Consider the following 14,126-nt stretch of genomic DNA (forward strand, 5'->3'; position numbering starts at 1 on the left):
ACGGTCCAGTGAATCCTTGTTTAACAAAGTCGCATTCAACATGGAAATATCTTCATATCCAATATTTGTTATAAGCATGCACGCTGAGGTCGATGGAAAAAAATTTGGTTTAAAATTTTATATTTGCTTTGTTATACTAAACAGCTTTCCCAGACCACACATACTCTTACTGACGCGCGCAAGCTCGCATCTATGTGGCTTGTGCCAGCCGCACTTTGCAAGAAATGACAGTATAAACATAATTGTTTATTATTTTAGAGCTGCTAGATCTGCACAAAAAGGAAAGAAAAAGCACTTTCTCACGCTATATAAATCTGCCTCACGGAGAGCTGATTGCACCACGCTGTTGTTGCATAGCCACGCATGCTGACATGAGGCAGACTAAGCACGCAATAACAAGAAAGAAATGTTCACTGGGAACGTGTCGCGTTTCGACCCGTATAAGCTCTGCTGCACCGTCTGCACATGTGCATACATGGTCTGGACTTTATATTTGTGTTTGCTATATCGAAGTTCAACTGTAGTAGCAGTACAGTAGCTATGGCAGCACACGTGGACTGATAATTTGGACTTGCTCGATTATTCGGACATGCTCAATCCAGACAAGCAGAAAGTACGACATTTCTGTTTTTGTACTTTGCCAGCAGTTCTTTAACACTAAATGTAGCGAGGGACACTACCAAATCTGCCCAAGCCAAAGGGACAAGTCGGGCCAAGCGGCTAAGTTGTCAAGGCTGCATTTGCAGCATTTGTCATGCATGTTCTGTGCATTCAGCATTTCTTCCAATAGTGAAATGGTGTCAGGCGACTTTTTGGATGCTGTAATAATTTTTTGCCACTTAGAATTATCAGGCAGCTACAAATGGTGCCTACTCCACTGTCAATGTCTATGCCAATTAGAGGGCGGTGACCAAGTGAGCGAAGTGCCGGACAATGATGTAGTGAAGAAACCCACGATCACAAGACTTGCAGCACGGTCAATCTCTGTTCATGTTGGCAGGAGATGGATATTTTGTGATTGCAGCATACTTTCATCAATCTGTTGCTACAGCATGACAATGACTGAAATACAGGTTGCATGCAGCGCGTGGGCATGCAACAATCCGCTGACAAGTTCTTTAATGCGTTATCATTAGGAGAGCCAAATTAGAAAAAAGTATATGTGAAGTGTGGGAAGCCAGTCATGTGGTAGATGCAGGTCATGTGGTACATATATACCGTACATTCACGAGTAAGAGCCCCTACCCATGCAAACACCCCCCTCCACTTTCGAAAGATTTGAACTTGGCACTAACTACTGAACAACTGACCCCTCCCTTTCTTCACCCTGTTAACCGCTTCATACATCTTCACCAGACCGCTTGACAACAGTTTTGTTGTCAATCTTTTTCGAAATTGCATATTAAATTGCATAAAATTATGCAATTTGGTGCTGAGGAGAAATTTATTGTTTAGCGACACTTCTGCTGAGCCCCAATAGTGGCTTGACCATAACCAGGCATCTTTCTGCACTGCCATAGCCATAGGCATAGCTTTCATCAGTCCCGACTTTAATCACACATGCAAGGTGTCATGTCACATGCTGGTGTGAATTAGGTATGTGGTGCTTTAGAATATGCACAATGTAACAGGCAAGAAGGATGTATTCCTATACCGCCAAAAAAGAGAAAAGAAGCAAAGTTGAGGTTGTGGAATGGTATTGGCAAACTGGTAGAGATGTACACACAAGTGCATTCAATTTCGCAATCGGCTGGAAAAGGGTTCCCAAATGATATCAAAACTATGAGGTCCTGTTACAACACAACTTTGGAAGAGCAAAAGGTCAATGTAAGCTCAGCAAAGGCTAGTGAGGATCTGGTTGATGCTATTTTTGAACTTTCAGAGTGTGAAAGGAGCGCGGGTCATACTGTAAGCAACAGGCTCTTGGCAGAAGAGGCAGAGAAAATATCGAACAGCCTGCAGCTTGGAAACTTTGTAGTGTCCTCCCAATACAAAAAAAATAAAAAAAAGAAGGCGGTTTAGCGTAACAATGTGTCCAGTAACAAATGACAACCAAAAGACCCCCATGGTCTTGCTGAGGCTGCAAGAGCTTTCTGTTCTGCTGTAAACTCTGTATGACTTCGCCATGATTTCACACTGCAAAACATTGCTAACATGTATGTGTGTGCTGTAAGTGACGATTGATACCACGAACTGAACCATGGTCCGAATTCACAACTTGGCTTTTAGAAAAAATACCATACAGTAAAATCTCGTTAAATGGAAGGCCTCAGGACTGAGAGAAATATCCCAATTAAGGGGGATTCCCAATAATCTGAAACAACATGAAAGCTAAGAAATCGGCTAAAACATTGCTAACATGTATGTGTGTGCTGTAAGTGACGATTGATACCACGAACTGAACCATGGTCCGAATTCACAACTTGGCTTTTAGAAAAAATACCATACAGTAAAATCTCGTTAAATGGAAGGCCTCAGGACTGAGAGAAATATCCCAATTAAGGGGGATTCCCAATAATCTGAAACAACATGAAAGCTAACAAATCGGCCAGAAAACATGATACATGGGTGGCACATCTTAACTGTCGTTTGTCCACCCACTTGGAAAAGAATTCCTAGATGCGAGACTGATGCTTTCGGTAATTTGCTGCACTAAAAGTCAAGTTTTCCAGCTCGTCAACCAAGCGTAACATCTCAGCCTCGCCACCTTTGAATTCAACGAAACTGCGCGCAACACTCAGTGCATCGATCACTTCCGCCAAAGGGGATGCTCGGGCAGGCTCGTCATCGTTGTCTTCAATGTTGGTGTCCGAGTCGGTTGTTCTTGAAGCAATCTCGCTGTCGAGGTCAGTGTAGCATGTAAGAACTGTGCTCTTGATATTCGAGTAATCGGAGAAGCTGAATGGACTGCACTCTCCATCCTCGGTATGTAAGGCCTCATATTGAGTGCAAAGAGTCTCCCCTTCCTCGTCAAACGGGCAGGTGACAGCACAGTCAGCAGAGGTGGTGGTGGCAACTTCCTTCACAAATCCGGCAAGCTCAAAACACCATCGAATAACTGTGGCCTCCACTTGTCTCCACGCATGAACAATGAGGCATATTGCACCAAGGAGGTCAATGGCATACTCTGTGCCATTATCGTAGCAAAGGAGCATTTGCTTCAACAAATTGTAGCAATATACTATCTTCCTGGTGTGAAGTATAACGGCTTGATCCACCAGCTGTGATAGTGACGTCATAGAAATAACAGTTTAATTGCCTGCAGGTTCTGAATGCCACCGTGTACTGAGCAATCATCAACAATGAACAGAACATTACGCCCTGCGGCTGCAAACATGTGGTCAAGGTGCCGCACATATTCTTCAAAAATTGCTGTAGTCATCCAAGCTTTCTTATTGTTCTTGTGAATTAAGTCCGTCCTTGGGTGGCAGCCATGCATTTTTAAAACAATGAGGCTTCTCTGTCTTGCCAACAACAAGAAGCGTAAGTTTGTGCTCACCGCACATATTCGCACCAAACAAAACGGTGATTCTGTCTTTCTTCTCTTTCTGCCCCTAATGTCTGCCTCTTTCATAGCAAGCATCTTCGTAAGCAGCATTTTGTAGAACAGAGCAGCCCCATCAAGACTGTGCACATCTGCTGCGTCATACTTGATGGATAGTGGAGTCAAGGTGTGCTGCTCCCAGCCATAACACTCTGGTCCACATTGCCATTCTCACCACAAACAGTAATGAACCTTAAATTGTTCCAATCTTTGAAACGACAGAACCATCAATTGCTGCCTTTGAACTCTGTATAGCCAAGTTGCAGCACCAGCTGGTTAGCTTTCTCCCGCAATATGGTTCCATTGACAGGAAGTTGGGCTACGTTGCTTTCCGCAGCCAAGCAATCAAGGCAGCTTCGACGTCGGTGTATGTTGGAGCGCGTACTTGTGTATGCTTTGCCGAGTGCGTCCTGCTGTATGCATTGAGTATTTTCTGCTTGCTCTTGACAATGTCACACAGTGTTGATAAGGGCACGTGGTGCTTTTAAGCGAGAAGTTTTTGATATCAATGACTTGCTGGCCTCTTCAATCAAATAAGCCTTTACTTGCATCGACAAACTCTTCTCAGCATCTTCTGCACACACCACAGTTACACAATTTGCAATGAAAAATGCACAGGTGTAGACAAATGCAGCAGTTGCACAACATTTGCCAGCTGCAATCCAACTGACAAGAGCAAACAAGGCCCACAAAGCTGAAAAAAGCATGGCCTTCGAGATTCGTTCTTTAAAAAAAAAACAAGACAGATTCTAATTTAGTTGAAGCTTCCAAGATTGGCAACTCATACTGCACAGCTCCGAAGCTGTGGCCAAGTATGCAAATTAACCGGGAAGCGGCAGACTGACCTCACCGATTATCCGGTTAAATATACATGTAAAAATTTGGGACTGCACAAGGCATTCATAGATTACGAAAAAGCATTTGATTCAGTAGAGATATCAGCAGTCATAGAGGCATTACGTAATCAAGGAGTGCAGACCACTTACGTAAATACCCTGGAAAATACCTACACAGTTTCCACAGCCACGTTAATTCTACACAAGAAAAGTAGGAAGATACCTATAAAGAAAGGGGTCAGGCAAGGAGATGCAATCTCTCCAATGCTATTCACTGCGTGATTGGAAGAAGTATTCAAGCTATTAAACTGGGAAGGTTTAGGAGTAAGGATCGACGAATACCTCAGCAACCTTCGGTTTGCCGATGACATTGTTTTATTCAGGAACACTGCGGACGAGTTGCAACAAATGATTGAGGACCTTAACAGGGAGAGTGCAAGAGTGGGGCTGAAGATTAATATGCAGAAGACAAGGATAATGGTGAATAACTGGGCAAGGGAACAAGAATTCAAGATCGCCAGTCAACCTCTAGTCTGTGAAGGAGTACGTTTACCTAGGTCAACTAATCACAGGGAACCCTGACCATGAGAAGGAAATTCACAGAAGAATAAAAATGGGTTGGATCGCATACGGCCGACATCGTGAGCTGGAATGAAGAATGCTAGACACAATTTTAAGAGACAGAAACAGAGTGGTTTGGATCAGAGAGCAAACGGGCATAGATGACATTCTAATTGGCATGAAGAGGAAAAAATGGCGCTGGGCAGGTCATGTGATGCATAGAGTAGATAACCGCCGGACCATTAGGGTGACAGAATGGGTACCAAGGGAAGCACAGTAGAGGACGACAGGAGACTAGGTGGTGCGACGAAATTAGGAAATTTGCAGGTTCTCGTTGGAATCAGTTGGTGCAGGACAGGGATAATTGGAGATCGCGGGGAGAGGCCTTCGTCCTGCAGTGGACATAAAATAGGCTGATGATGATGATGGTATAATACAAATTATCCGGCATTCCCAATTAACAAAGTATGAATTACTGGGGTTCTACTGTAGCTGGTGAAGCAATAGTATTCATCGCAAACATTGGCTGCGCCAGGTATGTTTTCACAGTTGCTTTGGCAGCACGTGCGTCCGGTCACAAGCTTCCAGCTTTTGAGATTTTCATAGCCGAGTGGAAAGATACCAGCCAAGGCCTTCCTGAACTTTTGCATTCGAGGTGAATCTTGCACCAATTTGGTGCTCCTTTCATATCATAACACTTTTCGTTTACAACTGGCTTTTTTTTTTAATGTGTAGGAAATGTATGCCTAACTGCATCAAGAAATGGCTGGATGGCCTCAGAAAAATTCCAGAAGTAGGTGGTGAGAGTCTGAGGTACAAATAGAGATGACGTGTGGCGGCTGCTCGTCTGGACCAGGCACCGATCCATAAGATTCCAGCTGCAAGGGAAGCATTAGAGGAATGCGACACGGATATCGTGTGATCTGCCTTCCAGCTGCTGCAGCCTGCTGATATTTGCTAGAAATGCCCATTCAGGGCTCTACTTTGCAGCGCGTGGTAAGCCTTTGTCAGGAAGGGTGAGAGCACACCAAAGGGTAACCTCTCAAAGCTGTGCCAGCAAGATGTCCTGTGCTTTGTCTCTGAAGCATGGGCTGCCGTTTCCGAAGAAACTATGATTTGTTCATTCGATGGGTGCGGCGACTCCAACACACATGACGGTTTGAACGATGGTGCACTGCCCGAACACCTCTCTGCTGCTGGGGCTGTACAGCCAGAAGATCACGAGCCCCTCCAGGCTGAGTGTACGCACAGGGATCAGAGGAGTCGTTTTGACGAATTTACAGCAATGACGTTGAACAACAAGGACTAAATTCATATTCAATAAAGCTTATCAATAAAAAAGAAAAGGCTCTACATTTTTCTTTTTTGGCAACTGTTCTGCCGCCATCTGGAATGGCAGTGGAATAGTTTGGGTGCCCCCACCAACCTTTCTTTAATTATCTTTCACCCTAAGGGGCAGGTGGGGGAAATGGGACACTTGCTTGAAATGTTATGGTATAGTACTATATAGTTGAAAAGTTCATGCACTTCTTTAAAAAAGAATCCTTTCTTGTGTCAACATTTTGGCGGGAGACCGACCTTTCTCACGATCAAAAACAGAATGTTTTGTTTCTCCCCAGTCCGACGCATCAGCACAAGCAGCCATGACAAAACTGAATTAACCATAGTCAATTTAATTGAACTCTACTGTAGTCAAAATACTTTCTTGCCACAGATCCCACATAGCTGGCTGTTTATCAAATTTTGTTTGCAGTGCTTTTCCTGATAAACATGGATAAGTGATAAGCATTATATTGTGCTTCTTATATGTTCCTCATTTCTTCAAGCATGCATGCATCACGTCACTTTCAGGAGATACTAGTTGGCATCTTTATTTACAAGTGACAAAAGAACATCGACATATTGTCTTCTGTCTTTAGAAAGGTTAGAACGCTGACACAATAAGCACTTCTTTTTTTAAAAAGTGCATAAGTATTTTACATTCAAACTTCTTACATTAAAGATTATAACCTTGTGGCAGCCCATAAATACCTTGAAGTCATGTATTTATTACAGCGGACTCCCTTTAACGGAACCTCAAGGGATTGGGGAAATTGGTGCCGTTTATCAGGAGTTCCATTTACTGAGAGACAAAGATGAATACAATTCCATGAATGCAAAACAAACAAACCATGAGGATGGTGTTCCATTTAAGAGGCAGTTCCACTTAAGCAGACGGATCGACATTTGAGCAAGTTGGTACTGGCTGAACATCTAGAAGGGGCAGCGCAATAAGACGAAGACAGAAGGCAGGAACACACAGGACAGCGCTGGACTCACAACTAACTTTATTCGAAGGCATACACACTTCGTACACAACCCATAGCCATGTGCTCTCCCATCTATGGCGTCATTATCAGTGCGCAGGCAAAAAACACGCAAAACCGTTTAATCTAATGCTACGCTATGAGGCGACTTAAATATTCAAGTTCACTGTCATGCAAATTTAACGATGGCATGCTTAAACAATGCGGCCCTTTTTTCCTGATATAGTAGGCCTCAATAATCTCCCTCGTGGTCTGATTTTTATGCACGGAAAGTATTGAGGTGTTTTTATATATTGGAGTGCACCCATGTTCAGAGCAATGCCGCGCGACATGCGAGTAGGCATTACCCGTTAGTGAGCGCCTATGTTCAGACAATCTAATATTCAGGCAACGACCTGTTTGACTGATGTATACGTGACCGCAGGAAAATGGAAGCTCGTAAACAACTGCCATTCTACAGTGCACAAACGGGAAAGTATGCTTAACAGTACAGCCTTTCCCAGCATGAGTGGAGGCAGCCTGGGCCAATTTCCTATCAATCTTACCACAAATTTTAATCAACTTGTTAGGGGCAGAAAAAACAACCTTTATATCAAATCTGCTTGCTACATTCCTGAGGCTGTGTGAAAGTTTATGCACATATGGAATTACAACCAGTTTTTTCTTCTTGTTGGCAGGCTCTGGATTGTTCAATCTTGTGGGTGCTCCTAATTTTACACGCTTAACAAGCTTCTGTACTGTCATGCGGATAGCATCTTCTCGAAAACCTGTGTTTCAACATGCTTCGATATCTATAAACGTAATTGTTATATTTTTTATAGCTGTAGGATCAGCACAAAAAAGGAAGGAAGAAGCACTTTCTTGCATAATATAAATCTGCTTCACTGAGAGTTGAACATTCTGCGCCGTAGCTGCGTAGCCAGGTGAGCTGACACGAGGCAACCCAAGCGCACAATAACAGGGAGGAGCTGTTCCCCGAGATCACGCCACGTTTCGACACACGTATGAGCCATGCCGCACCGTCCGCGCATGCGTGGGTGCGCTAACGCGAGCGTGCACGCACGCGTCCACAAGCGTACGTGTGGTCTGGGCTTAAGCGTGAGCCAACGTACAACTCGCAATGGTTGAATAGTCATTCAAGAGACATAGAATGTCAAACACAACTGACCACAGAGAGGACAACATGTGGGCTCTAGTGATAAACGGCTGTTCAAAAGTCAAAAGCATGCTGCATTTTTTTATTTATACTATAAACAGCTGCACAGTCAATTCGGAGGTATCTTGTGGAATCCCTATTATACGACCTTCTCTACGCCTTAGCACACAGGCATTCCTGCTTCCCGCCCCCACTAAAATGCGTCTGGGATTCTAAATCACAACCTTGTCGTGCCAATGCCACTCAGCCACAGTGAGAGTCAGTCACATGACATTGTCACATACGAGTATGAGCTGCTGTGGACAATAGGACGTTGTGAGGTGAAGAAGAGGTTGAAGTGTCTCGACAATCGGTAGATGGTGTTACCCTGACGACTGAACTACAACTTCGTAACTGTATATATTGTAAATACATATATTTTCTCCCCAGTAACAATATCATAAAAAAAATGTATATACATGTGTACACTCTAGGAGGGCTAAATCTTCTTCATGGCATCCTTCATCCCACCAATCAGAAAACAAACATGGAGCTCGGTCACTCACCTGTCGCTGCAGATGTACCCATGCTAGTGACAAACTCTGCTGGGTCTTGCGTGAGTGGTGTGGCCGACCGCTTTCGCGAACTTCCTGCTGACGATGGGCTGGGCACGGCACTGCCCCCACCGGGCGTGGTTGGTGTGTGTGGGCCCCCACGACAAGGCTTGGGTGAACTCAGCGGTGTTGTCTGCACACTGCCAGGGCTAGGGTTGGCCAGCCGACCGCCACCAGCTGGATGGGAGAACTGCCGCGTCCCAGGGTCAGTTGCTGGAGATGCTGTGCCAAGACGAGGGGATGGCGATGTTGGTGGGTGGGGACTGGGAGCCATCGGACCTCGTGCCCCGTAGGGTGGGGGCGGCCCCTGCTGGAGACGTGGGCTCGCGCGAGATGCGGGACTCCGTGGTGGTGGCGGGACTGTGCCTGGGCTTCCACTGCCACCAGCACCACCAGCACCACCGTAGTTTGGCGGGCTGGACCCCGAGGACCCGCGAACCGACGGTGAGAAAGGCTGGAGGGCTGGGCTGCCACAAGGTGCGGATCCTGGGAATGAACCACCCCCACCACACTGGGAAGGGCCAGCAGGCCGACCACCAAAGGAGCCCCCTCCTCCGGCTGTCTGCTGCTGCTGTTGCGTTGCTGCTCCGGGGCTGAACACCATACCAGGGCTGGCGCCTGGTGCTGCGGAGAAGTTGGACGACGCGCCAGCTGGACTGGCTCCCGGCGCGCCGGGGAACCCCGAAGGTGTTGGTGGGTTGGAGAAGGAACCAGGTGAGTTGAAGCCGGCGCACGAACTGGGCCTGTTGCCCGTAGCACCAGCCGCACCGCCAGGGCCTACGGTGCCGTTGTTGAAGTTAGGGTTGGGGCAAGATCCCGGCCGTGTAATGTAGCCACTGGGTGAGCCAGAGGCCGAGAACTCGTTGCCGCATGCCGGGAAAAGCCCCTGTGGTTGAGTGGCAGCAGTGGCCCCCTTGCGGCGCCGGTCCTCAAGGTACGGCTTTTGGGCCGGCATGCCGCCTTGCTGCTGCTGCTGGGTTTGCCAGTCGGCTGGCGGGTGGCCCATCATGGCTCCCTGGGGCCCTGCACAACAGCATGTCTGGTTTCCAGAGGCTGAAGACCTGATCCACTCTTCACGCTTCACCGACGCTGGCTTCTGGTAGACGTTTCTTTGTAGCTGTCCAAGGCTCTGCCCGTCTGGTTGAGATGAAACATGTTCTCTTTTTTTTCTTTTTCTTTTTTGTTGGGTACAAGGCTCCTGCGTGGGAGCTGAAACATCATTTAAGTTTTTGTTTGGCTACTGAACTTTTCTTGTGCCCTTTCTAATAAGGGGGGACGAGGCACTCCAAAAAGCTTGTTTATTTTTTAAACAATTTGACTAAAATTTGAGCAGTTAATGTGTTTTCACCAGCTGATCTCAAAAATGAAATATCTTTTTTTTTTCTACGATAAATATTTTTTTACGATATCCAAAACAGGATGTTCTTTGTTTAGGGCCTAATTAGCTCATTAACAGCAACTTGCACGGCGATCTACAGCACACAGAATCGATTCTGAATGTTCATAGTGTGTCGTAAGCTATAGATCATTGTTTTAGGCCATTTTAAAACAAAGATATAGCTTGTCAAACTTAGTCATAACAAATGCCCAACTTGATATTATTCTAATATCGAGGTGGGCATTTTTTATGACCAAGTTTGACAACATTTAACTTTGCTCAAAAATGGCCTAAAACAACTATTTGTAGCTTACGACACAGTGTTAACATTCAGAATCAATTCAGTGTGCTATATGTCACCGTGCAAGTTGCTCTTAATTTGCTCATTAGGCCTTAAACCGAGAACATCCTCTTTGGGATATCATAAAAAATATTTCTAATGGGAAGAAACAACTGCATTTCTGAAGTCAGCTGGTAAAAATACATTAACTGTGCAAATTTCATTAAATTTTTTTAAGAAAATAAAAAAGTAATTTAAAGTGCCTCGTCCCCCCCTTAACTTTGAGGAAGGCAAAGTATAACAAATGTCACCAAAAATGACTCCACTCACAATTAAACTCCCCTGCCTTGCACGCGGAAACAGACAGAACATTAAGAAAGTTCAGAAGTTCTGGCTTAGTAGGTAGAATTATCATGGTTGACAGATTGGGCTATTAATAGCCAAATTGGGCTACTTTTTGTCCAAGTTGATGTCAGAATTTTAATTTTGGCTATGTGGCTATTTTAGGGCTACATTTTTTTCCTGTGTAAAAAAAAGTAGAAACAGTTAAGCACAAATGAAAAGCATGCTGGAATCAAAATGCAGACGACAGCAGGCCAAAGAAATTGAGCGCGTCTAATACAAAATCAAAATTTGCAAGTTCTATGTGAGAGAACACATATGCATGTCAGAAGGTCAAGGATCGCGGCCTTTTGATAATTTTAACTAAAAAAGCTGGCATCAGGAAACATGTCTCCATCCACAAACTAACTCTACCCGCGCGCACGCACTAGCGAACAAGACTGTTACTGTCTCCACACGTGAGCTTTCAGCGTCCTACGTTTTAAGCATGAGGTGCTTTTAGCTCCCGTTGATGGCGCGCGGCGGGTGACCTCGGCACCAGAACAGAGGGAGACCACCGAGCTGAACCTAACCGAAATTTGCCGAATTTTCTGCCTGCTGCAAGGTGCCTACGTGGCAATTCGCTCGCACCCTTTCTGCCCAAACTGCCCCTGCTCCAACGCAAACGCAGAACATATCATGTTCCGTTGCCCCACAGCCACCACAGCCATCCGTTCCATACACAACTCCAAACCCTCCTCCTGTCTTTGCTACCACTATCCCTATCAAATGCCGCCGTTGAACGAGTGTTCAGCCAGGTCTAGCTCATTAAAACCGGCCTTCGAAACAGAATGCCGAACGAGACATTATTAGCGCTCCTCCACGTGAAGTTTGGACTGGCCAGGAATGGAGGCTGCTTCAAGGATATTAAACCGGGCCAAGAATTTTATCCCGTTTCAGCTTCGACATTTTGTACGGACTAAGCAGTTTCACTTCGCAATAAGCTTGTGATGCTTAATCAAAGCATAATTTTTTATGGCTATACATCGTGCTAGATTTTGTACCAACCGCTATCTGTTGTGTTAGACTTTGTCTTGCAATTTGTGGTTTTTCGTTTAGTGCATTGTGTGGTGTTAAGCGAAATTATCATGAGCTGCAAGTATTAATACTGAACGCCCCAATGCATGCCATTGCTTAGCGTGTTTATCACGCGGTGCTATTTGTGTGTTCTTCTTTTCGAGTTTTTTTGGTGCTCCAGGAGAAATAAAACAATGGATTTGCAATGAAGACCGCATTGGCCTCATCATGAATTTGCCTGCATGCCTGCGTTTATGCACGTCTTGCGCTTGTGCAGCATCTGCTGTCCGTGATGCATGCTCCCCGTGATAATGTGCACGGAGGTCATGCGTGGAAAAACGAATATTAAGGTATTCTTGCTGAAAATTAATTCAATATGCTTAACAAATGACTTCACAAAAAGACAAAGCTTTTTGGCTACTTTTGGACTACCCAAAAGTTGTGCTTTTGGCTACATTTGGGCTACTGCAGAGGCGAATTTGGCTACCTGTGGTTGGAGCGATCTGGCAACCCTGAGAATTATCAGTTATCCACTAAGCCAAGAAAAGTATGCTACTAAAGGCACAGCCTAAAATGCAAGCCATGCACTTCAGAATGCAATGAATCATGAACTACCAGAAAAACTTTGCTGGGCCCAAACTCCAACATCTTGCAATTCTTGTCCTAGGATGTACAGAACAATAGGGTCTTATTAGGTTTCTTGAATCATGCAGAAGCCATTGATCAGCAAAATCTAAGCAACTAAGGCCTGTTGCAGGTTCTTCCAGAAAGTAAGCTTTCATAAACTTTATTTGAGATAAACAAAAATAGACCTCATATACTTTGGCAGTGATGGCGATGGCATGCAGATGCTGAATACTCAAGCGCATTTATTTTTTGCAGTTGACGGCCTGGCTTCTTCTTTCTGAAGTGCTGGAAGAGGCCTTCTTTCATGCCAGCGATGCATCCTCGATTTCCTGGATTGTGAGGCGACACTGCATTCGTACCGCTTCTAGCATTGTCAGTGACGCCATCTGATACAAGAGTTAAGAAACTGGAAAATGCCCCGACGAGTTGGCGTTGTTTTTGTGCGGCGAGCATCGCTTTCACAGTGACGGCAATGGTGTGCGGACGCTGAATACTCAAGCGCATTTATTTTTGCAGGTTGGTGGTTATTTCTTTGTCTTTTTGTAAATGGCATCATCGTATTTGCGTCGCTGTTGCTGCTGAGTGTGTTGTGGTTTGCTGGGTGTAGTTCGAATTGGGCTGTCGTTCGACTGTCCTGGCCGAGTTACTCAGCGCTAAAATGGGGGACCGCAACAGGGAACCACTAAAGGAGGTCCACTAAGGCTCTTACAGAGAAACCCCCAAGTAGCACCAAAGAAGTTGTGAGAGTACTAAATGAACTAGTAGCTAAGCTGGATACATTTGCCTCTGGTAAGATGACTAATGTAGAAAAAATGGGGAGCTCCAATACAGAAATTTACGCTGAACTCACGGGCATAAGGCAATCGATCGATTTCATGAATGAAGGGTTTGAGTGTCTTAAAGGGACACTAAAGGTTACTATTAAGTCAACGTGGACTGTTGAAATACCATCCCAGAAACCTCGAAACGCTTGTTTCGTGCCAAGGAGAGACTTATTTTAAGAGAAAATGCGTTCTGAAGCGTCCGCGTACCTCTAGCGCAGTTCAAATCGCCCGCCCTCCGATCGAGGAGAACTGACATCATGGTCTCATAGTGACGTTGCGCCATCGGTGAGTAGAACGGCGTCCGCAGACGGCGCTACGGCTTTTCTGCGCAAAACGCGAACGCGCGGCCAGAAACAGAGCCAAGACAGAGCCGACAGCAGAGCGAAAGCGGGAGTATGGTGGCTAGCGGAAGGAGAAACGAATTACGTCCCACGTTACGTCCCACGGCACACGGAGAGTCCGTTTTCGTTAAACTATAGGCTGCAGCGAGCTCGCAGCATGGTCGGCGTGGTCTATGAGAAGCGACGAGCCTTTTCGCACTCGCAACAGGGCATAAAAATGTGCGAATCGACGCAAAACTCGGCCTAGAAACGTGCTTCGCCACAGCCAGGGCTCAATACGAC

The 14,126-nt window shown here is 45.5% G+C and overlaps 1 protein-coding gene across 5 annotated transcripts in view; it reads right to left on the minus strand.

Moving 5' to 3' along the window:
• The window catches only part of LOC142559972 (uncharacterized), a 170,465-nt gene that overhangs the window by 10,187 nt on the left and 146,152 nt on the right, over positions 1-14,126 (minus strand). For 3 of the 5 annotated variants that reach the window (XM_075671691.1, XM_075671693.1, XM_075671695.1), the window contains one exon: positions 8,949-10,205. In XM_075671691.1, the coding sequence (XP_075527806.1) occupies positions 8,949-10,205 (1,257 nt within the window). The remainder of the gene's footprint in view (positions 1-8,948; positions 10,206-14,126) is intronic. The other 2 variants (XM_075671694.1, XM_075671692.1) reach the window with 2 other exon arrangements.

This window comes from Dermacentor variabilis, chromosome 10 (assembly GCF_050947875.1).
Source record: "Dermacentor variabilis isolate Ectoservices chromosome 10, ASM5094787v1, whole genome shotgun sequence".
In the NCBI taxonomy this organism is placed as follows: Eukaryota; Metazoa; Arthropoda; class Arachnida; order Ixodida; family Ixodidae; genus Dermacentor; species Dermacentor variabilis.